This window comes from Oncorhynchus clarkii, chromosome 26 (genome assembly GCF_045791955.1).
Source record: "Oncorhynchus clarkii lewisi isolate Uvic-CL-2024 chromosome 26, UVic_Ocla_1.0, whole genome shotgun sequence".
Classification (NCBI taxonomy): domain Eukaryota; kingdom Metazoa; phylum Chordata; class Actinopteri; order Salmoniformes; family Salmonidae; genus Oncorhynchus; species Oncorhynchus clarkii.
In genome coordinates, this window is record NC_092172.1 from 17,278,835 (window position 1) to 17,305,177 (window position 26,343).

General features: G+C 45.8%; 1 protein-coding gene across 4 annotated transcripts in view; it reads right to left on the reverse strand.

Moving 5' to 3' along the window:
- LOC139385255 (zinc finger homeobox protein 3-like) overlaps positions 1-26,343 on the reverse strand; it is a 181,327-nt gene that overhangs the window by 25,413 nt on the left and 129,571 nt on the right. For all 4 annotated transcript variants that reach the window (XM_071130417.1, XM_071130416.1, XM_071130415.1 and 1 more), the window contains one exon: positions 9,693-9,800. In XM_071130417.1, the coding sequence (XP_070986518.1) occupies positions 9,693-9,800 (108 nt within the window). The remainder of the gene's footprint in view (positions 1-9,692; positions 9,801-26,343) is intronic.

Here is a 26,343-nt window from a genome sequence, read left to right on the forward strand (position 1 = left end):
ACAATCCCATTAAACACATCAACCAATAAACAAAGGAAATGTTAAACAAAGGCACCTCCCCATTCCCTGATATTAACCTCTCAGTCATGAACTGTCCTCACCACTTCCTCCTCCACTTCACTACACTTCACTGCCTCTTCACTCACTGCCCCCTGTCCTCACTCCTCCTCTCACCCTATTTCTCTTTCCTGGCCCACTCACTCTCTGGTGGTAGTCCCCCCCTCGTGTTAAAAGACTGTGAGGTAAACCCTCCTACCAGACCAGGTCCTTGCTGCCTTGCTAAGCAGCTATCAGACTCTAACTGGTCAGTATCAGGGTGGAAATCCTCACATATAAAGACCATAAATGCTCATATGTGGCCAGGCCTTCAGTACAGGGCAAACAGCTGGAGAAGGGGAAGCAGCTGAAGCCTGCAGCGTTACTGGACAACAGTCTTCAATGAGGCTGATATGATCAATCAGGCCAGAGTAATGGACAACATAATGCATGGGCTATGGAGTCCCGAGGCCAACACACTTAATACATATATTAAATAATACACAAGAAACCCTGTAACAATAACCAGCAGCTGCCTGGGTCTACCAGTGTATAATGCATGTGGGTGTACATGTACAGTGTGTGTGTGTGTGTGTGTGTGTGTGTGTGTGTGTGTGTGTGAGAGAGAGAGAGAGAGAGAGTCAGAGAGCGGGGTGGGAAGGCTTGTTCAGGGTACAGCCTTACCTCGTCACGGCCTGTTAGGAGTCCATAAATCTGATCAATCGCTCTCTCCTAAGAATCCAAACCGCCCACTCCTGCCACCAGCCCTGTGACTAAAGTCCAGCTACCGTATCCTGTTTTTGTTGTCGAGTGAAGAGAAAAAAAGAGAGACCAACACAGTGCGAGCCTGGGAACATACCGGAACGAAAAGGAGGCTGATAAAAACAGAGGGTGAGGGGATTTTAGCAGCGTGTGAGGTCTGAGCGTGGCATGGTTGGGCTGGTAAGAACGTGGCCAAGCATCGGGACCGACCAGATCCATTAACAGGGACTAGGAGCAGAACATGGGCTCTGCCTCCTCCAGGATCCACACTGTAATTCATGTGCACTGGGCTCAGCACACAGCCACATTCTGGCTATGAAAGGCATTGGGTTCAGTTGGAGGGAAAGCGTACAGTAAGGTGAACTATATTGCTCTCTAAAGTCCCACTTCTTTTGGCCTGCCCTTGGGAGGCAATTTGAAGTTTAATATGCCGCATAAAATGGCAATCAAGGATGTCAAGTTCTTTAATATTCAAATCTCTCTTTGTCAAATTACCATTGGAGGACATTCTGTGCTTTCATATATGGAGTCCCTTTGTGACCTTGTCCTGGAACTGTCTGTGTAGCTCACCTGTGATAGGGTGTGAATCAGTTTGTCATCAGAGGGGCTGGGTTCATCTTTATGGCCTCATCCATACATGTGGATCACTGTGGGGCCTCCCCAGTGACCTCTCTGACTGAGAGGACCCTGTGTGTGACCCTGACCTCTCCTCTCCGCTCATTACACACCCGCCTCACATCCAGCCCAAACCAACTCTGACAGATACACAGAGTGGACTTTCATCTGAGAGCACAAAAGGTATAGCAGGAGGGAAAGAACCCTTAAGAGTCAATTAGGTGATTATTAATTCATGGGCCTTTTCCGTAAACCAGGGGCTTTTGTGCTGTCGAGTCCCGTAAGTGAATTGGACTTTGGCACCTTGTCTCACCTCCCTGGGCTGGGCTGCATTACTCAGGCTGCAGCGAGGAGGCTGTCAGCACACAGCCTGGTCTCTGGAGCAATCACAGCCTTGTTGTGCTTTCAAGGGGGGAAAAAGATGGCAGCTGAAGTGAGTGACCGACACAAGCCAGGCTGAATTAACACAACAGGTCTTCTGCCATTGAAATCTTCAAGGAATGCAATCATAGCTGCTATTGTGTCATTGATCTGTCTCTACATCCTTGGGAAGGGATATTACACGAGTTGGAGCTAACAGGATGGAGCTAACAGGATGGAGCTAACAGGATGGAGCTAACAGGATGGAGAGGAGAGGAAGAAGAAAGGGGGAGAGAATGATTTCCTGTGGCGGGTGTCTGGGTCTGGGATGTTAGGCCTGGTGGTGCCCTCTTCTCTCACAACTGGCTGGAGAAGCTTGACCATCAGTATGGCCTGGGAAAAGGATGCATGTGGTCAACAGCTCCTCCCCTTCTACCGACTGGCAATATCCTGTCTGCAGACCCAGCCCTGCCTTGGAACCCAGAAGCCTCCGGTCGTAAAAACGTAAGCCACAGTTTCGGCTGCAATGGAGCCAGGCCATTTGGCCCTACAGCCTGATACCCACCACTCTGCCCTAGGCCCAGGCCCAGCCGCTTCCTACCCACAACCACCCCTCTCACAATCCCTTCCCACAATGGCCTGATCATTCAGGGACACTCACAGCCATCTACTGTACTGGAACTCCCTCCATTCAGTCTCCTCCTCACCCCCTCCCCACTAACCCTCCTCCAACTACACACTTCACAGGGCCAAATTACTGAAGCTCTCTCTCTCCCCATGTCCCTCTGCTCTTCACTCGCCTCTAGTCCCTCAGCAATTTAACCATTAATATGGAGAAGCAGGTTCAACTCCCCAGTGCTACAAGTCATTCACTTTTAATGCATATGCTAACAATAACTGAATATGATCTCTCTTTTCCCCTCCCCTTTCTGCCTGTCTTTTTTAATCTACAGGCCATGTTAGAGCCCTGAGCGACAAAGGGCTATATTCCACTTCACCTCATATTTCTCAGGTAATTACTCTGTATCAATTAATTTCAAATAAAGAAAATTATAACCAAAGCCTCACGCCAAAGCGACTCTATATCGAGGCTCATCATTCCTCAGTATCCTTGGTGGATAACCCTGACTTTTATTAAATGAAAAACCAGCTCCACACTGCATGGGAAAAGAAGAGAGTGGTTTATATAGGCCTACAGGCATGACTGCAACAAAGACACATTTAAAATGAAGAAATTAAAAGGAGACAGTAATTAGTGTCCGCGTTATTAATCTTCAGGCCACTGAGCAGGCGGCTGACATGGCGTTCACCTTTAAAGGACACTCCTCCCCGCTCACCCGGCCGGCCCAGAGGCAGTAGCAGCCTCAACACGGCTGGCCCATTACACTATAGCAGTACAACTCATAAACACTGATTTTTCAGGGAGTTGGCTCACAAACAAGGACAATTTATGGTCTATAATCTTCAAAGACAAAGGGAATTCTAATTTGAGGGATGACAAGCATTCAAAAGACATGATATGAATATGTAAACATTGTTTTGCTCTTCTCTGACTTCATGGGATAACAGTTGCACATTGTTAGAACTCAATGGGGGTAAAGCAATAGACCATTGGTATAATACATTCCTTAGGCTGAGCTGTTAAAACATATGAAAATATGAGATTCAAAAAACAATGAGCACTGTCCATTGCTAACCTTACCCTACTGGCCAGCACAGCATTTCTGACAACTACTAAAACTAGAGTTGAGAGCTACCACATCCCCATATGTGTGCGTTCCAGTGTGTGCCACACACCACTCCCAAGACCAGAGAGCACAGGTTCAGCCTGCAGTATCACTCCTCTGCATCCAGGGGTTGCTAATGTTCACTTCACTGACAGAGATGCATCCATCGTCTAATTTCCCTTCACTCACTCACACACATACACACACACACAAATCTACACATACAAACCAACCCACACATGTGCACACACACTTACAACCATACACACACTCACAGCACCGGGCTCCTCCACACTCACAACCATACACACACTCACCATACACACACTCCTCCACACTCATCCAATCACAGAGATTCATAGGTAAAAGTAAATATTTAAGGGAAAAGAGATGGGACCAATTTGGTTGGGTGCTCTGCCGGTGACAGAATGCGGATGACCCCGCGCTGTAATATCATTTCCCCCTCCCTCGCTCCAGCTCCCATCATTTGAAAGTCAGGAAGGGGGTATGAGAGGAATTATTCATAAACCTCAATTGCAGAAGATTGCAACCCCCACTCCCTCCCCACACACACACACTGCACCCCTCCCTCCCATTTCTCCATATAGGCCACCACAATACAAACCCATCCCATACATTTATGTTAAGCATGTCAAATCATATTGTGGCCATTCCTCCTAGCCCTTAAGTGTATTAACAATCCCTCTTTCCTCTTTCTCCCCCCCCCCCCGTCCTCTCCCCTCCTCCTCTACCTTTCTCCTACCTCCATCCCTGTGTATTCAGCTCCTGCATTAACACTGTCCTGCTCTAATCTAGGTACAGCTCCCCTTGCTTTCCGGAGCAGAACCCCTCCATTTCACTAATGCTGCCTCAACTAGGTGAACAAGGCGTGAGTAGAAGAGGAGCAAGGCTCCGAGCTGGTAATTTATAAATATTTCATTGGCCGCATTAGAAACGACCCCTGGATAGCATATTGGGGAAGTTGGCTAAATTGCAGCTTCTGCCAACATTCACTTTATTGTTTAAATAAGTAATGAATTCAATGTACAAACTAAACTTGTGGTTGTATGTCATCCCTCCCTCATGGAAAATCATTACAAAGTCTGGTGTGTGTTCACCTGTGTGAGCGGCATATTGAAGAAATCTTTCAGCAGGAGAAGACATGCAGAATACACATGCATTTCTAAATGGCTTTAATGAATTTTGAAGCGCTGTGGCACAAAAAAAGGGAAATAAGATTGACAGTAGCTTTAAAAGGGAAGATTCCTTTCTTCTGCCTCCGCTAATGCCGCCTGCCTGATAGTGACTGTCACTTGTAAAGGGAACAACGTCTCCACACCAAGTTCCAATGGTTGTATGACAAGGATGAGACGAAACACTTCAATAGTTCTAATGACGGTCCTTGGGAGAGCGGCACGCCATCAGACAGCGGGACGCCATCAGACAGCGGCACGCCCTCAGACAGTCTTTTAAAACACAGGTTAGCTCAGTCCCTCACAGTCTAGTCCAACAAACAGCATCGGTGTGTTGTCTGCCTTCTCAGACACCCTGAGACAATCATCAGCCACAACAAGCATGCCTCTGTTTACCAAATGCATTCTGTGTTCCTCTGTGCCGTTGTTCATACAGGGTTATAGAGGGTCTCTGTATAGGCGCTGTGGCCATTAATCATACAAACATAGAGGAGAAAAAGCGACCTTCCATTAAACTAGCGCTCCCGTCTCCTTTCTCAGCTGACAACACAGCCGTCCCCCCATCCCTCCACCCCTCCACCTTATCCACCCACCCACCTCTTCACTGACATCAAACAGAAACCCAGACCTGGTTTCCTAATGCACACGCTATTTTTAACTAAGCGGTTCTAATAAGCTGCTCGGAAGCTGTACATTTTTCATATGCAAGCACATCTTTCCTTTGTGAAAACACAGAAACACACTTATTTGGTGATTAGTGACTGACAGAGGGGAGGAAAGGAATTGAATATGCTTGTATCAAATGGCATGCCTTTCAAAAAGCAGGAATGCTAATGCGAGGACTCTTCCTGAGCACCACAGGTATGAGTGAATTATTAATCGCTTGGCTGATTTTAATGCTTTTTAAAGTGCTATATTTTGATGTGTTAAAATGTACTTTTAGCCATTTTTCAGGCAGGCATGCATATTATTATTTCTCCCATCAAAGAGGAGCGTCACCCTTTCAAAGAGCACAAACAACTCAGGCTCATTTAAAATAAAAGTTAGAATATCAAAGACCTTTTTACAAAGATGGGGCTTCAAGTGGTGTGATGAACTTTTTTGCAGAACTTTCTTTTAAAAAAATGTAGGTACGCAAACGGTCTGGATTGTTTTCCAGCTTTTAACCTCACTAATGTAAATAAAGACATCAGAACTCTAACCATCCCCCCGTTCCAGGGATGGAGCTGGTCTAGTTAAAATGCCATCTCTCACTCTGCCTGCTAGTCTGTGATGTTGGCTTTCATTACCACAACTCTGTCTATTGGATGGGAGGAGATTACAAGAAATCCCCCTACTCGCTTCCATCCTTGTCTGACAACATGAAACAAATAGCTAGATCAAAGCTAATTACTGATAATACTTATTCCCTTTTCTACTTCATAACAGTAAAAACTCAAAGTATAAAAAGGACCTTCCATTAACCCAGTGCTGACAAGCAGGATTCAACCCTGAACATAAGACTAGACCCCATTGTCCAGAGAACCATGCTGTATTATACTGTTCCACAGTACACCTGTATACTGTGTGCTAAATGAACAAGCATGCCGTATTATACTGTTCCACAGTACACCTGTATACTGTGTGCTAAATGGAAAAGCATGCTGTATTATACTGTTCCACAGTACACCTGTATACTGTGTGCTAAATGGACAAGCATGCTGTATTATACTGTTCCACAGTACACCTGTATACTGTGTGCTAAATGGACAAGCATGCTGTATTATACTGTTCCACAGTACACCTGTATACTGTGTGCTAAATGGACAAGCATGCTGTATTATACTGTTCCACAGTACACCTGTATACTGTGTGCTAAATGGACAAGCATGCTGTATTATACTGTTCCACAGTACACCTGTATACTGTGTGCTAAATGGACAAGCATGCTTCATACATGTGGAGCAGTAGGCCACAAGCCAACAGTGTTTGGATAAATATTTACACAGTATCTGTCTCAAAAAGGTGTGTCAACGCTCCACACACCCCACCAAGAACCAATGGGAAAGCACCTCAGGCCTCAACGCTCTATACACCCCACCAAGAACCAACAGGAAAGCACCTCAGGCCTCAACGCTCTATACACCCCACCAAGAACCAACGGGAAAGCACCTCAGGCCTCAACGCTCTATACACCCCACCAAGAACCAACGGGAAAGCACCTCAGGCCTCAACGCTCTATACACCCCACCAAGAACCAACGGGAAAGCACCTCAGGCCTCAACGCTCTATACACCCCACCAAGAACCAACGGGAAAGCACCTCAGGCCTCAAAGCTCTATACACCCCACCAAGAACCAACGGGAAAGCACCTCAGGCCACAACGCTCTATACACCCCACCAAGAACCAATGGGAAAGCACCTCAGGCCTCAACGCTCCACACACCCCACCAAGAACCAATGGGATAGCACCTCAGGCCTCAACGCTCCACACACCCCACCAAGAACCAACGGGAAAGCACCTCAGGCCTCAACGCTCCATACATCCCACCAAGAAACAAAGGGAAAGCACCTCAGGCCTCAACGCTCTATACACCCCACCAAGAATCAACGGGAAAGCACCTCAGGCCTAAACGCCCTATGGGCTCTCTTTTATTAACAAACCTAACACAATGGTAAACCTAAGCACAGGCGGTAGCGCTATAGGTTCAAGGGTGTATCAGAAATATCTTTGCTATTTTCACTGTCACAATTATAGGCGCACTTGCTGGCGTTGGTGCGAAAGGGCTGGGTTTTGATGAATAAACAAGTTGTGGGTGTGTCGAAGGCTTGGCCCCTCACTGGCCAATCAGAACGTGCTCCCTGGTGAAATATGTGGTTGCTTCAAGTTTTGGATTTACAGTCTTTTATGTATTGCCTTGGAATCAACTCCAATTCCAATGTTAGTCCATTATAGTTTATTAAATGGCTTACAGAAATGAAATAACAAAATGTAAGCCCTTTGCTAAGTAAAAATTTAGAACTTTGCTAAATACGTTAACTTGAACCCATTTGCAGTCCACATTGTTCTAAGTAATGGCATGGCTTCAATAGCATTCACACTGATATAGGGGCTAGGCCTACTGTACATTACATTATGACTGAGCATGGACATGCCAAACATTGTCAATAAGCAAGATTCAGTTCATTATTGATTAGGCCTAAAAGAGAACAAATAATTCTAATCAAATGCTAAACAAAACTACAAACTTGTTTTAAATAGGCTATGTCACACTTACAGGCACCATCATTTCTCCCCATGGGCATATAATATTAAAACAACACAGAATATGAAGGGTTTTATGCACTTCCAAAACAGGACCTGCATGGCTAAAATAATGTGGGCCTGTCTACAATGCTTAGATAAAAAAAGTGAATGTCAGCTCACTGTTTTCCTCCTCTCCAACTTTATATTTTAATAAAGCATCGGTGATTAAGATTTATTTCCAAGCCGTCTCAGGAGGCACAAACCCTTTATCGTCAGTCTTGACTACTTCGCAATTGCATAGAGCAGACAAAAAAAGCCTAATTGAGAGGAGGGTAAGGCTATGCTTGTTTTTTAACCAAATAAAACGAAATAGGAAAAAACAAAACGTTTTTAATGTTTCTAAAGGCACCAGAAGCACATTAGGCTACTCTTGTTCCATGTACATATGGGCAGTATGTGTCATGGCTGGATAGGCTGTTTCCGCTGTCAAAATTCATGCCATAAGCAACTGTGTGGTTGGTCTTAAATATCCCTATCAGCGCTGAAATTACCACTTTGGATCATGTTTTTAAGGACATGCCTCAAATACTTCCACGCTGCCCATCTGAACGCAAGCGAACTGATATAAGACAGATAAATTGCCGAACCTGGTGTTAGGGATGAAAAACAAAAACATCAGCCGAAAATAGAGCCCTATATAGTATACTGCTATTACTAATGACTATTACTGTAACTAATACTAGATTGTAACTATTATTACTATAACTTCTAACTAATTCTACCGAGTAAGTTTAGAATATTCCTGGTCTCGGAGTGCTGTGATTGGATATCCAGACCAAACCCCAAACAGGAATTGACACAAACCCTAGCTATGCTCTGACGTGAACATATGGCCAGGGGGACCAAGCAGTGGGGGGCAGTCACAAACACTTCCTGTCTGTGAATCTCCTCCTCACACTCATACACCCACACACGTTCAGCCTGGACCTGCTGACCTCGACTAGCAGCAGAAATCAGTTAAACCATTTCTAATGGAAATCAGCTAAACCAGTTCTAATGGAAATCAGCTAAACCATTTCTAATGCACACTGATGTAAACTAATCACATTAAAAGTTGATAGGATTCACCCTAAAAACCTACAACAAACAATCATGGACTCTCACCAAAACACAGGCCTTTAATCTGCAGGTAACAGTAGGCCTCAGGTTAGAATAGGCCCTAACACTAATGTCTCCCCTCAGCTCAAGCCCCACCTCTCCATGGAACTCAACACCTGCACCAGGCATCAGAAAGCCCATGGAGAGAAATATCCCTATCTGATAACATTTAACACAGGTGTGTGTTTGTGTCACACACAATCAGTGCAGTGCAGGCGGGCAGGCAGGCCTGTCACATGGGCACCCACACGTGGCTGAGCTTGAATTATGCGCCCAGGCCCCTCTCCATAAAATCCACTGACAACTGACAAAACATGAGTCACCTGACCAGATTAGCCCAATTGACAATTTGGCCTAATTCATCAGATAGGATTTGATGAGGAGACCTGTCTCCCTCCTACAGTAAGAAACAGAAAGGCCTCCTTTTAAAAAAACACTACAAACTGATTAGTGGATTTGTAACAGAGCAATATTAAAGGGACTCTGACATTTGTGTAGAATCTGTATAATTATTTGAGACAAAAGGCCTTCTGTTGAGAACAAATCAGGTGCAATAGCACATGATCCCTGAGGGCAGTGTTGCCTAAATGTGTGTAGTGTAAATATAGGCCTTACCTGTCCCTTTGGTGAGCTCCTTCTCCCCCCCACCTTCTCTGTCTTTGGTTTGGTCCTCCTGCTCTGTGGTGGTCTCACTGGCAGCCTCCACATCCTCGCTCAGCTCTCCTGAAGGGGGAGGAGAGGATGGGATATGTAAATCAACACGCCATCAGAATTGGTGGAAGCACTTAAAGGGACAGCAGCGTTTTTTTTCTATAGGAGCTTACAACAATTACATTCGCTGACACGCAGTTAAAAGGTTACCAGACAAAGAGGGCGGGATCTGCGTTCTGCGCTGTGCTGCTTGATCACCATGAGTGCATTTTGCCATTTATTTTCATTAAAACAATACATTTAGAGAAATATTTTTCGTTAATCAATACAGAGATAGAGGAAATGTATTATATTTTCTCTCATATATTTTCTCTGCAGTATCCACACTAATATGAACACATTAGAAGATAATTACAGTTCATTTGAAAATATAATAATAATAATAATAATAATAATAATAATAATAATAATAACCATCATGATTTTTTACACAAGCCCCAAAGTTATAATTCTTAATTTATTCAAGACCATGACACAAATATCTTTATGGCTTCCTCTCTTTAATGTGGACATAAAACTGCAGAAAACCACACACATGTGGTAGAGACATACACACATGTGGTAGAGACATACACACATGTGGTAGAGACATACACACATGTGGTAGAGACATACACACATGTGGTAGAGACATACACACATGTGGTAGAGACATACACACATGTGGTAGAGACATACACACATGTGGTAGAGACATACACACATGTGGTAGAGACATACACACGTGGTAGAGACATATACACATTTTCCAAAGCAGTTTGAAGTATGCAGACAGGAAAAATAATTGTGTGAGGAGCGTGTTTCTAGAGAAAGACCTCTCTCTCGCTTACTCTCTCTCTCTCTCTTCCTCTCTCTTTCCCTCTTTCTCTCTCGCTTTCTCTCTCTCCACATGCATTACTGTCCCCAGCTGCAGTCTGCTAGGCTACTTACCAATACAGGGCTCATTTCACCTCTATTTCCTCGCTATTGCGAAATAAAACATCATAAATATTTAAAACTTTCAGACCGGCAATTCATTTGATTTTTCTGCCAAGTCAAATACAGAAATCCCTTGTAATGACCTTAAAAGCCTCAGCTCAATATATCAGGCCATTTAAAAGCATTGAACTCCAAACAATATCCGATAATGCCATCTGTAAGTAATGCAGAGAGGGAAATATGGCAAAAAACACTGATAATAAAAAGCGCATCAATCTTCTTTATTTCTCTCCAGTGCCCCCCGAGCAGCCCCTCGGCCTGTTAAGTTTGTTTAAAAGTAGTGCGACTAGCACGCAACAGCATTGATTTGACAACAGTAAACTGGGCCGCAGTCAATAAGGCCTATCAGTTACTACATAAGTCAGCTAATTCTCAGCAAATGTACTTAAATGTTCTTTTGAAAATGCTTCCCCTCTCAGGTCTCTACTCGACAGTCTATTGATATATTGACAATACTACAACAACAGCCACTGAAATATCCTGTTCACATATTCAGCCCTGCAGTCAACACACATCTGATCTGAGCTCACCACTAGACAAGCCACTACGTACACGACGTTTATGGTCTCATATGATCTACTACAGCACTTACACTCCTATACTGTAGTTACCAACTATGTAACCTGGACCGAAACACAGACCCAAAGCCCCATCAAACTTCACTAGCACAAATAGCCTCTAAAAAGGGTTTCTGAGTAGAATATTTTGAATCAAATGAAAGATGTACATTTCACTACCAGCACGGAATGGTTAAATGTTTTGTTTTATATTATCTCTATTCATTCATGACTGGCAATCCGTGAAGTACTTCACACATTTCAATCTCCTTCAGTTCTCATGGTAAATAGATATTTCCTGTGCTTCCATATTCACATGTAAATCAAAGAGAAAAGAAAGCTATACGACGAGAGACACATGATAGCGTGTATAAAGTGATTACACATTTAGATCAGGCTGAAATTGCGCTGATAATGTGCTATTGGAGTTCTGCTATCCTAATCACTGATGCACCAAGAGAAACACACTCACTAAAGACAGCAATAATATATAGCTCAATACTACAATATACAATTCCATCCTACAAAAGAACCTATGAGTTTGTCAATGTGATTTTCTCACTGACTTAACAAAAGGTTGGATTTAGAGGCCTGAAAAGTGCTTCTTACTGTCAACTGAAGATACCATACAAGCTTGCATCATAATTGCAATAACTATTATTATTCCAGTTATGATATAACTACAGCATTGAGGAGATTGTCATTGACAATCTCAACAATAAACACCTCTGTGTCATGAGGCAAGAGCAATATCCAGGCGTTCCTGACTGTTTCCCAAAGTAAGAAGCCCCTCTCCTCACAACAGAATGATTGGTGTATGGATTATGTTGTTAGACATTACTGCTAGCAGCAGACGGGGATCCTGTGTATAAATGAAGGTATTTAACAGGGATAACTGGCTCTCAGTAAAAAGCACATTTAAGTGATCCCCAGATCCCACTCGCATAAATACATTTTTTCATTATTTTATTATTGACCATGTCTCTATTATGTTTCCAAGGCAACCTGCAAGTTCCGTCCAGCGTAGCCCATCCTGTGCTGGCGAGGCGGTCCTAAACCGTTGCCTGGTAAACCAGAGGAGAGCCGCAGCCTAGCCCCAAAATCCCATCGAGCTCCAGCCTGCACAAATCTACACAACTCCGCGAGAATTAGAATACCATACAGCCGCACAGGTGCTCAGATTACAAAATAATCCCCAGGTAAATTGTACACCTTTAAAAGGGTCTGCATGTCATTCTGAGCTGCCCTACTCTTACAGCGTGTCTAATTCCACACCTCCACACTTTAACGTGCTTTTTCAGGAACATTGCAGTGATCCACAGTCCAGATTTGAACTCTATTCAACGTCACTGAATACAACAGCTGTCACCTCAGCATCCTCCAGACGGATCTCTAGTGGGATGTAGCAGAGAGAGCTCCCCCCAGCCCCCTCTCGCTCACAACACTTCTTCATTTGGGTTTTTAATCAAGATGTATGACACTTCCGCCACACACCGCACAGTAACCCCCCATAATGAATATAGAAATGCAGACATTTAATTCCACAAGCGGCAGTACATCTTTAAGTGGCAAATGACTGTGTCTATTCCTCATCTCATCTCCAACGGTATTGCACAATGATTAAAGCCGGGTCCAGCCATAATTAATGAAAGGTCACAAGTGGCCTAAGAGTAGGATGCAAATGGAAGAGCCAGTAAAACGGACTCATAGATTAGGACTGGAAATAGACGGGGAGAAACACTCAGAGCTATGGCAATAGGCCCTTTCTAACCTCAATCGTTCAAATGTAAAGGACAATAGCCTGGAGGTTGTCGTCTAATGAATTGTCTTCATTAACCCTCCTCATACAGCGATATTAAACTGTTCCGTTAATCTAATCAGGCAAGCTGAATAAGCCTCCGCTGCAGACACACAGATTACACCCATAAAAATATCAGCCATCCGCTGCAGACACACAGATTACACCCATAAAAATATCAGCCCTCCGCTGCAGACACACAGATTACACCCATAAAAATATCAGCCCTCCGCTGCAGACACACAGATTACACCCATAAAAATATCAGCCATCCGCTGCAGACACACAGATTACACCCATAAAAATATCAGCCATCCGCTGCAGACACACAGATTACACCCATAAAAATATCAGCCCTCCGCTGCAGACACACAGATTACACCCATAAAAATATCAGCCCTCCACTGCAGACACACAGATTACACCCATAAAAATATCAGCCCTCCGCTGCAGACACACAGATTACACCCATAAAAATATCAGCCCTCCGCTGCAGACACACAGATTACACCCATAAAAATATCAGCCCTCCGCTGCAGACACACAGATTACACCCATAAAAATATCAGCCATCCGCTGCAGACACACAGATTACACCCATAAAAATATCAGCCCTCCACTGCAGACACACAGATTACACCCATAAAAATATCAGCCCTCCGCTGCAGACACACAGATTACACCCATAAAAATATCAGCCCTCCGCTGCAGACACACAGATTACACCCATAAAAATATCAGCCCTCCGCTGCAGACACACAGATTACACCCATAAAAATATCAGCCCTCCGCTGCAGACACACAGATTACACCCATAAAAATATCAGCCCTCCGCTGCAGACACACAGATTACACCCATAAAAATATCAGCCCTCCACTGCAGACACACAGATTACACCCATAAAAATATCAGCCCTCCGCTGCAGACACACAGATTACACCCATAAAAATATCAGCCCTCCGCTGCAGACACACAGATTACACCCATAAAAATATCAGCCATCCACTGCATGTCAACAGAGACAGTCCACAGTCACTCCATCCTTCCAGCTCTCTGTCTGCAGAAGGCATCACAGACACAGCAGTCAGGTGAAATGGTGTGACATGGAGATGAAAAAGACAAACTGAAGCATCTATTTCACCCAGGTGCGCGCATGCACACACACACACACACACCACACACACACACACACACACACACACACACACACACACACACACACACACACACACACACACACACACACACACACACACACACACACACACACACACACACACACACACACACACACACACACACACACACACACACACACACACACACACACACACACACACACACAAGCGGCTGCTGCTCTCCTTCCCTCGCTCTCCCTCTGCCTGCCTGTAAGTGCAGGGGCTTAAGCAGACCCATAGGTGTCACCCTATACAAGCAGGGAGAGAGCGAGGTACTCACACACATTAATGGGGGGTGGGTGGATGAGGAGAGAGAGAGCAACAGAGACACAGGGAAGGAAAAAGGAGAAGAAATATGTTGAGATGTACAAAGCAGATGCTCTGCAGGAAGCGGCCATGGAAGATGAGATGGTGAAGACAGTGCGATAACCTTCAGATGAGGCCGAACAGCCTTCCTTCCCCCAGAAGAACAGTGATTACACTAATACTAATCCCACTGACAGGCACAAACGGACTAATAAATAATGGATGGTAACCACTGCACTTTCCAGTACTCCTTCTGAGACTGAAATAATGATATATATAGACAGTGTACATCAGCCAGTCAAACTCCATCCTCTGTTGCAGCTGAACACATGCTAAACTAACAGCCATTATATTAACACATAAGAGTACCAGGAGCAGGGGTTGAGCTGTGCCTCTCCCTCTCCTCTCCCTAGTCTTAGAGTACCAGGAGCAGGGGTTGAGCTGTGCCTCTCCCTAGTCTTAGAGTACCAGGAGCAGGGGTTGAGCTGTGCCTCTCCCTCTCCTCTCCCCAGTCTTAGAGTACCAGGAGCAGGGGTTGAGCTGTGCCTCTCCCTCTCCTCTCCCCAGTCTTAGAGTACCAGGAGCAGGGGTTGAGCTGTGCCTCTCCCTAGTCTTAGAGTACCAGGAGCAGGGGTTGAGCTGTGCCTCTCCCTCTCCTCTCCCTAGTCTTAGAGTACCAGGAGCAGGGGTTGAGCTGTGCCTCTCCCTAGTCTTAGAGTACCAGGAGCAGGGGTTGAGCTGTGCCTCTCCCTCTCCTCTCCCCAGTCTTAGAGTACCAGGAGCAGGGGTTGAGCTGTGCCTCTCCCTCTCCTCTCCCCAGTCTTAGAGTACCAGGAGCAGGGGTTGAGATGTGCCTCTCCCTCTCCTCTCCCCAGTCTTAGAGTACCAGGAGCAGGGGTTGAGATGTGCCTCTCCCTCTCCTCTCCCCAGTCTTAGAGTACCAGGAGCAGGGGTTGAGATGTGCCTCTCCCTCTCCTCTCCCCAGTCTTAGAGTACCAGGAGCAGGGGTTGAGATGTGCCTCTCCCCAGTCTTAGAGTACCCGGAGCAGGGGTTGAGATGTGCCTCTCCCTCTCCTTTGCCCAGTCTTAGAGTACCAGGATCGGGGGTTGAGATGTGCTAGTCACTGGTGATCCTCTGTGGTGTGGAGCTGGCTGTGTGTCGGAGCTCTCATTACTCTCATTATGATTATTGAGGCTGTTGTTATCATTTTAACCAGGTGTCACAGAACTTCAACTGGAAATCAGGGGTGCACTTCCCCCACGTTATCCAGCTCTGGACAGCTTCCTTTTCTTTAATGCCGCGCTGTCGGATAAAAAGCAATCTTATTTCACACCTCACGGACCGTGACCATCTTTCTCCTCTACCTCTTTCTTTTTTTCTTTCTTTTTTAAATGTTTTAATTTTTTTTTTATTTTACCCCTTTTTCTCCCCAATTTCGTAGTATCCAATTGTTGTAGTAGCTACTATCTTGTCTCATCGCTACAACTCCCGTACGGGCTCGGGAGAGACGAAGGTCCGATACACAACCAACCAAGCCGCTGCTTCTTTAACACAGCGCACATCCAACCTGGAAGCCAGCCGCACCAATGCGCCGGAGGAAACACCGTGCACCTGGCCACCTTGGCTAGCGTACACTGCGCCCAGCCCGCCACAGGAGTCGCTGGTGCGCGATGAGACAAGGACACCCCTACCGACCAAGCCCTCCCTAACCCGGGCGACGCTAGGCCAATTGTGCGTCGCCCCACGGACCTCCCGGTCGCGGCCGGTTACGACAGAGCCTGGGCGCGAACCCAGGACTCTGATGGCACAGCTGGCGCTGCAGTACAGCGCCCTTAACTACTGCGCCACCCGGGAGGCCCCTCTACCTCTTTCTTTTAAAATCCCCCCTGCTCCCCATCGTCTCTTGCACCCCATCCCCATATCAAAGCTGGCCTGACTCCGGACTGGGGGGTGTCAAATGAAAGTGACAGGAGGGTACCATGGGACAATGGGACACAGGCCCCATGCTGGGTGCTTTCATGCATTGTCCGTTCCTCATATCAGCACCTCTATGCCCCATACACAAGCCCCCCTCCTTGCTCCCTTAAACCACAACACACAGAAAAACACTCCCACCCCTCCCAAAAAGTATCCTTGCCCCGGCCCAGACCCCTCCTCATGCCCTCCCTGATGAGCTAGCTGTCAGAAAACCACGACTGAGTAAAACACGGCCCACTCCCTAACCAGAGAGGCGAGAGGTTAGAGAGGTATGGGCCATCACTTAGTAATAATAGTCAACCACAACATATGATACAACCACAGTACCACACAGCAACTACACTGCCATTCAAACAGTCCAACAAACTGCTGATATCAACATCTAATTTAAGATAGAAACAAAAAAATATATAAAAGTGATATACAAAATATAAGTGATAAAGTATAATTCATATTTAATAATATTTCATACTTAGTGGATGTTGACAGGAAACTTCCAAAGTGATTGTAAATACAAGCATAAGATACAATTAGAAATAAAGCAAGTCAAACATGTGGTGAGGATTGGGTGATTCCCCTGCTACCATAAACACATTGTCTGACTCATGCGCTCTGCGACAGAGCGTCACACCATCACACTGCACAAGCTGACCAACAGACTGCCCAACACTCTTACACACCACAACACACCCCACACATTAAAGAGGAGTGTCATGTATCTCTAATGCTCTTTCAGTCTCACACACACACACACACACACACACACACACACACACACACACACACACACACACACACACACACACACACACACACACGCTCCTCACATTTAGGAAGGAAAGAAGAGTACCTTGGTTTAAAGGGCTGAGGTGTCTCTCTGGCGGTGTGGGACTGAGTTACGTGCTAGATTCCTGACCTGTCTAAGGAAGGACATGACACTCTCTCCCCACTGGCCCTGCCGTGACCTCACCATCTAAATGTGAATGAATACTTTGTGTCTCCATGGGGCTGGGGGCAGGAGGGGGAGGTGCAGGAGGAGCAGGCGGAGGAGGAGGGGTGGGGGTCCGGGGTTAGGGCAGCTAATAGCCCCAAAAATTTAAACAGCAAGTTAATCACAAACAGCAGGGATAGCTCACACTGCCTTAGAACAATACCAGTGGGCCCCATCCCCTCTCTCTCACTCTCTCACTCCCTTTCTCTCTCTTCCAGCACTCCCCTCCTAACCCCTCCGACATGCCCGGCCAACCCCCCTAAGCCTTCCAAGCAACACTTAATTTGATCCCCCTAGCCTTTCAAAGTCACTGGCCATTTCAGTGGACATTCAGCCCTTATTCAGGTCACCAAGGGTCATGCAAACGGAATGATTTTATCTGTCCGCAAAGGCAGCAGCGTCTAATAGGGGGAAATCTAATTTACACATGCCACCGGAATATCCTGTTATTCTAAATAGACATCACTTTGTTTCAATACCTGATGTGACACCGCATCGCAAACATGACATGTCTAATGCAATGGATGCTCTACATGTCCCATAAGTAGGGAGCTGTAAACATGACATGTCTATTGCAATGGATGCTCTACATCTCCCATAAGTAGGGAGCTGTAAACAGGACATGTCTAATGCAATGGATGCTCTACATCTCCCATAAGTAGGGAGCTGTAAACATGACATGTCTAATGCAATGGATGCTCTACATCTCCCATAAGTAGGGAGCTGTAAACATGACATGTCTAATGCAATGGATGCTCTACATCTCCCATAAGTAGGGAGCTGTAAACAGGACATGTCTAATGCAATGGATGCTCTACATCTCCCATAAGTAGGGAGCTGTAAACATGACATGTCTATTGCAATGGATGCTCTGCATCTCCCATAAGTAGGGAGCTGTAAACATGACATGTCTATTGCAATGGATGCTCTACATCTCCCATAAGTAGGGAGCTGTAAACATGACATGTCTAATGCAATGGATGCTCTACATCTCCCATAAGTAGGGAGCTGTAAACATGACATGTCTAATGCAATGGATGCTCTACATCTCCCATAAGTAGGGAGCTGTAAACATGACATGTCTATTGCAATGGATGCTCTACATCTCCCATAAGTAGGGAGCTGTAAACAGGACGTCAATCGTGATGAAACAGCTCCTCTCCCTTCAAAATACAGCTCACAAAAAAAACATGACTATCTAATTGGGCAGTGTAGTACACACAGCATATGCCAATTTAAAGTATTTTGTCCTGAAGTAATTATATCATAGGAAGTAATACTAATTAGTATAATTATTGCTTGTGTTATTGATATTTAGACACATTCTAAATACATCTGTGAAGAGTGGTGTTCTATTTCTCTTCTCTTTTGTGTTTTAGTGGAGGAGAGGAGGAGAGGAGCGGGGGATGTAGGTTAATGTGCCTGCACAGGGACTGAGCATTCAGGGATCACTCTCTCCAGCTAACCTCTACACACACACACACACACACACACACACACAAACACACATACAGACAGAATACACACAGGCAAACAGCTCTGACTGGCCATAAAGCTGTGTCCTGTATGACGGTAGCCTTGCCTATACACACATTATGGACAAAGGAGGATGCAGACTGTGCTTTTCCCTGGCAGGCGATGGGCTAAAAGCCTGGGCAGGAGGCAAAGACATCACCGGACAAACTACTGCTCTTACCTCTCTCATGCCTGGGGGAGATCTGGCCTGCACAAAGACATCACCAGACACCCTACTACTCTCACCTCTCTCATGCCTGGGGGAGATCTGGCCTGCACAAAGACATCACCAGACACCCTACTACTCTCACCTCTCTCATGCCTGGGGGAGATCTGGCCTGCACAAAGACATCCCCGGACACCCTACTACTCTCACCTCTCTCATGCCTGGGGGAGATCTGGCCTGCACAAAGACATCACCAGACACCCTACTACTCTCACCTCTCTCATGCCTGGGGGAGATCTGGCCTGCACAAAGACATCACCAGACACCCTACTACTCTCACCTCTCTCATGCCTGGGGGAGATCTGGCCTGCACAAAGACATCCCCGGACACCCTACTACTCTCACCTCTCTCATGCCTGGGGGAGATCTGGCCTGCACAAAGACATCCCCGGACACCCTACTACTCTCACCTCTCTCATGCCTGGGGGAGATCTGGCCTGCACAAAGACATCCCCGGACACCCTACTACTCTCACCTCTCTCATGCCTGGGGGAGATCTGGCCTGCACAAAGACATCCCCGGACACCCTACTACTCCCTACACCCTACACACACACACGCTCATAAATGTATGTTAATGTTCCCCCCCTTCTTGTCTTTCTTTTAAAATCAACCCTTTTCTTAATGCATCCCTCTTTTCCATCATCTCACACCACAATAGCTTCAACTATTCCTAGACTATTGAAGGGGGCTAGCTAAGCAGGATCCAGAGGGAGGGGGGTTAAGAAAAATGCATCACCGCTGTCATGAAGGGCAATCACATCAACTCTGAAGTATTCACCAGTGGGTCGGAAAATGCGATGGTACAGTTGTGACAGGCGAGTAGCCCCCCCTCATCCCCCCCCTCCCTCTCCCCACTCCCCATCAGGGAGGAAGCATGGCGGGCACTCTGAATATGTATAACCCGGAAAAAATGTATTGATTTTTCATTTGGCAAAAAAGGGACATAAAAATCACATAACCCAAAACTGTCACAGCTCTTTTGTTCATAGCTCATCTCTCCCGATGTCTGGCTTTGGCCACAAACTCCCTTTAATTACCAGGTACAGTACAGTACAGCTTAGCTTCAGAGGCTCACTCTCTGCACAGACACACACACAGCCACACAACACACTGAACAAGACAGCACCATTCTTACACTCACACATGTATTAAATATGACCTTCACCAAGTTGTTGAATATCTGACAAATAAAGCAGACTGAATGTGAATATACACACTGCATTGTTATATATACACAAATGATGTCTGCTGTAGAAATTGAATGCTAACAATATCCTTGAAGAAGCCTTTGGAAAACGTATTATTTAATATACTGTGTGTGAGTATTTTTATATTTAAGTTGATGCTACTTTACATTCACATTCCGTAGCCTAGTTTACTAAGGGGCTTCGTTTCAATGTGGAATTATTGAAACAGGCTTCTTCAGTCCCACCACACAGCAAGCTGCCAGGTATGTGTGCATACACGTGTCTGTGTGTCCATTACCAGGTATTTATCTGTTTACGCCTCTTTTTAGAACTACCGACCCACCAGTACAGCGGGCCGTCTGAAAAAGATCTCTGCCTGTCAGTTTATCGAATGCTCCATTTGCATATCTTTGTAGTGCATCCATCCAGCCTGTGGATCGCTCTGTGGAGGCATCAGCTGAGAAAATCAATGTGGCCATGGTTGGATGTATGTAACACCCACCTCGATGTGTTAGGAGTCCAGCTCACAGCACACAGCCCCCACATGGCTCAGTCTACACCAGTCCTCCCGGGCCTGCCACGTACATAAACATACACAAACACACTACCCACAAGCCCTCTCTCTCCAGACTGGGCCGCTCCAGCCCTCCCGCCTGCCTGCCTCTCCGGCTCGGGGCACGCGGTCAGCAGCGGGCTTGACGGGCTGCTTGTTTATAAAAGTGTACGCCTAGCTAGATAAAACAGAATTGACTAGGCTTCTGAATACCAATATGGCTAATCAATTTGATAAAAAAATATAAGATATGGGGCTATCATTGATGTGTTTTCTTTCTAATACTATCTGTCTGCTATGCCTGCTAAATCAAAATGTGTTGGAGGGAAATCTTACTGGGGAGAGGATGAAGAGGTGGTTCAGCACTGAACTGAACTGGACATGGAAATGTTTCAGTTGGGTCAATGTGACAGGGTGTCAGCCAGGCACTGCCAGGCCAGCCCACAGTGTGACAGGAGTGTGTACTGTATGTGTGAATCACTGAGCACTGTGACAGGTCCACCTAAATGTACCATCCCTCAGGATAACATGTACACTAAAGCTCAGTCCAAACAGTAGCACTATGGCCAAGTACTGAGGATATGATGCATTACTGTAGAGGAGAATATAGTGGATACACTGGGTACCTTCCTTTCCATTACTGGGTCTGTGTCATCAGGATTCAACCCCAGTTGGCTGCTAATAGCAATCCGCTAAAGGAATTCAATGAATACATTGTGGAGGCACTTTAAAACATCCACAAGACTGCCACCACTTATTGAGAAAAAAATTCCGCTCCTTTCTCCCTTTATCAGGTCGGTTTCTAATACAAATCAAACACAGGAGCTTACTTTCTCCATTTGTCTTTCTTTCTGCTCCTCTTTACATATCCCATCCATTACTTTCACATGAAATATGAAAAGGCAATATCCTCTCTGTGTTTCTACTGAAGCGTAATGTGATTGTGTTGTCATTTATAGGAAATAATCGCAAACCTCTCTTTCATTTTCCAGTTCAAATAACCATGAAAAATTAGCCTGCAATGTCAGGGGGGACAACAAAGGGACGCGCACAGACTATCGCTTCACCACCGCGCTTGACATTTCTCCTTAATAGGAAAACGGGCGGTTGTTTCTAGCTTTCTTTTTTAACCTCTCCTTTTCTTAATTAAAAAGTTCTGCACTTTGATCAGAATAAATCTCTCCTTGTTCGTTACTTGTTGTGAAGAAGGGGTAGGTTGGGTTTGTATGACGGGGTGCGGGTGGAGTGCGGGGATCATACTCTGGTCTCCCTCTGCCCCTCATCAGCACCTCCACCCCTATCTGCTAATTGCTGTCCATCCGTCCATCAGGAGGAGAGATGTCGCCAGACAGCCACGGTGGGGCCTTGGTCTCCGTGGCTACGGGGCTGCAGCCTGGATAAATTATTTAGCAGCTATCAGACTCCCTGGCAGCAGAGCAGAGCCAGTCCCAAAAACACACACAGACTTAGGACGTCATGTGTCACAAGGCTTTCTCCACCCATCAGCATTTAGCCCTACAAGTGATAACAATCCACCAGATCTCTAACTGCACAAACACTCACACAATTATCCCCTATCAGCAGTTAGTGGATCCTTTCTATTTAGAGAAATCTTTATTTCCAGTGTGAGAAACTATTGGTAATTGGATTGCTTTCTGTATTACTGCCATTCGAGAGTAGCTTAATAGGCATACTGTTTTTTCCACAGTAATTATGCACAACATAATCAGCCAATCTCGGTTTAACAGTGCAATTATTACAGATAGGTCTTATCAACTCCGCTTATCTTGTGTTCACAGCACCTGATAAAAATAATACAAAATGATATGCAACATATTGTCGCTCGTGGATTGTAAATAGGTACTGTCAAAACAAAACTGCTGTCAGTTAAGTGAAATATCATCTATCATCTACCATATCTTCTAATGAGCCATGCACTTCTTCATCTCTGAAATCATCTGCCAAAACAAATAAATTACTTCATAAAAAGCAATTTAACAATCCTAAACCCAAATCTCAAAAACTAATTTACCCACAGAATCTCAAGGTTAAGTGATTATTCTTACTCTCCACCACTGGTGGTCTGAAACACAGAGGGGTACAGGGTACAGTAGAGGACTGAACACAGGTGGACACGTTTTACTGAGTAAACAGGCATGTCTCTGCACAGCCCAAGGGACCTGGGCAGTACTCTGTGTGTACAGTGCACTACTAACTGCACAGTGTAAACAGAGAGTGTTTATAGCTGTCTCTTTGGAAACTGGGGTCGTCACTCCACTCTGGTTGGTAGTTTTGCTACCCCCTCGTGATTTCCTTCACTCAACAGAACGTTTGCTAATTTACATATTTCTAAAGCAGGATTTCATCTGGCATTATAGTTTGTGATGCATATAATGAGATTTCCCCTGAAAAAGCTCATGAAAAATACTCATCTCATGCAATTAGCTGCTGCTTGCTTTCTTCACTTCTTGTCATGTATTAATTCATTATCACATAATTCTTACAGTATTTATTTATTTGATTATGCACACACCTTAAAACCTTAATTACAAAAGGGACTAGGAGCCAGAGGAAGGGATGCAATGCACCAACTCATCTATCAGTCAATCTGTTTATCTGTTTAATCTCAACAGTATATCCATCCAATCTCTTATCAGCCTGTAGTAATCTGAAACTAATCAGTTTACCAATTTGCTGTATGGGCGCAAGCTCATCTGAGAAAGAAGAGAGACTCAAAAATGCCCTGAAAAGATAATCTTGTCAAAGTAGGCAGAATTTGGCCTCCACAATTCGCTTGCCCTCCCATCCGAACCCTCTCTCTCTCTCTTTTCATTCTCCATCTCGGTGCATTTCCTCTGGAAGTCCTCACAATGTAAACTGACTGCAGTTCCACAGCCGGTTCAGCTGCATTCAGCTACACCAGCTTGGGTCACGTGTCAAGTGAACACACTTAATTTATTTTCAATTTTACCCTTGCTCACCGTTTGGCTTTTAACAGCAGCCAGACTGCAATGGAGACTTCATTCTTAGCTAAGACCCCCAAACCATACACATTTACAGTAGTTTAATGTTGTAATTTACTCTGGCTAAGCTACTGTCACGGCCTGCTGTCAACTAAGACAACTACTTCCTGTAGTCGAAGACCAGGGTTTCCCAGACGGTCTGTGTTCATGCTAAGTGGAATTGTGTCATTGTGTATTCAGGACCCCTATGCTTCCTCATGCACATGTGTCATAACAGAGTGAAAAGGGGCTGAGATCTGGTGGTGGTACAGAGCTGGGTTGCTGACTGAGGCGATGCTCTCCTGAGGAGGGGAATTGAAGTGATTACAGTCACACACAGCTACTCAGTGAGTTATCTTTGGCTCCTCGGCTCGGCGAGGGGAGAGGAGAGGAAGGAGCAGAGCCGTGAGTGATCACACCGACACGGCCAGAACATGGAACAGCTGCTTTACAATAACCAAAAGCAAAAATACCTCTGACCCTGTTCATGTAGTATTTACTTCTCCACGTTACAGCCCCTCACCTCCTGACTCTGTCATGTCCATCACTGAGCCCAGGACAGCATTCCCTCAGTACAGACCAGAACAATGACTCACTATCACTGGGGATAGCTACAGGTTTAAAACTGTTACGGGAAAGGAGACATTATTAAAGAGCCATTCCCAACGCCCTTGGATACTGAAATGGAGGCCAATTAAATGGCTTGGCGGCATCCATTTTGTGCCGAGTGAACAGGTATGAGCAGCGGAGGGCAGGGAATGGAGGGGGAGGGGGAGAAGGGGACAGCGGAGTAGTACAGACAGTGCTGTGCGCTCGGCCCATCAGCGGGCTCTGCTAAATAGGCTTATTAATTTATGCAGTGTGGAGAACATTATGAGGGATGCACTGCCACATAATTGAATATTACTTTCTAACTTTCAGAGGAAACTGTTAGCCTAATGGTCTCAGGATCACATCAGCAGCATTTGTGAAATGAAAGGTTAGCCAGCGTGTTCCCTCCTCCTCGCTTCTCCATTTAGTGCTGACTGTGCACACATGCATGGAAATGAGAGGGTGGGCCAGAGCCTTCATTAGTCCCTGGTCTCTCCCAGGCATGGCCAGGGATTAACAACCCCCTGCCCTGGCCCTCTGAGACCACGGCCTGCACCGCTAAATTGGTCCTGTGGTACACTGCTTGCTTCCGCTAGGCTAGGTGCGCCCACATCTAGCCTATTTCCCTGTGCATTGGTATGCATATAGCTGTAGCTGTTAGCGCTGTTGTTGTTTGTTGTTGTTATTGTCCCCGCTGCAGAACACCCTTCTCTTTAATTAGCGAGAGGGCTCGTTGAGGAGAGTTGGGCAGGTAGGGCATAAATTATTCATCCCAGAGGCATCGTTTGGGCGATAGCTGATGAGGAGACCAGTGAAGGAACTCTTAACTAGAAGAGGCGTCTCTCCTGAGGACCGCTGAATAAACCACTGAAAAATCTTCTGAACCGTGTGTCAGTTATCAAGAGAAATTAAACACTAATCACTAAGACGAAGCAACACACCGGCAACACTAAATAAGGACCTCTGTGGATTTGAGTTGCTTTCCCTCTTTTAAATTCCAAAATATTGTGGACTTCAGTTCAAATCTAGGCCCTGGCTTCATAAGGTCTGGGCCTCCCTCCTACTCCCTCCCTCCATCCATCCAGTCCAAGCCTCTCCTCTCATGGCTCCAGCCAGGACCAGCAGCCTCCTGAGAAGGCTGTGATAAGAATTCATTTCTCCCAATTATGTGCCCTTGTCTACTGCCTCAGTTCATCAGTTCAGTGCAGCCAAGTCAATGAAAAGGTCTGTAATGAAGCAATCAGATGCAGGCTGGTTCCCTGGGCCAGGCGCTCTGTTCTCCGCTCCCAGACCCCAGCTCCCACTGCAGGGGGCAGAGGGGGAAGGGGGGGGGGGGGGGGGGGGCATAAGGAGACAGGCTGCACACTGGCATTAATTCATGGCCCTGTCTTCATAGACTGAAGGATAAGCGGCTCTCATATGTGCCTCAACCTCAGGTCTCCTGTCTCCTGTGGGTTTAGAGAGTCGGCCAGTTTCACAGGCTTCCATTATTGTGGCTGAACTGGCCACTAAACCGGCCAATCGTGTTTGAGCAGGAGGATGTGTTGCTGTCACCTGTGGAGGTGGGTTGATGGAATGGCAGCAGAAGGCTGGGTTCTCTCTCGCACTCTCTCTTGCTCTCTCCCCGTCTCACTCTCTTTCTCTCGCTCTACCCGTTTGCCTCTCTCTCTCTCCCGCCTCCCACCTCTCACG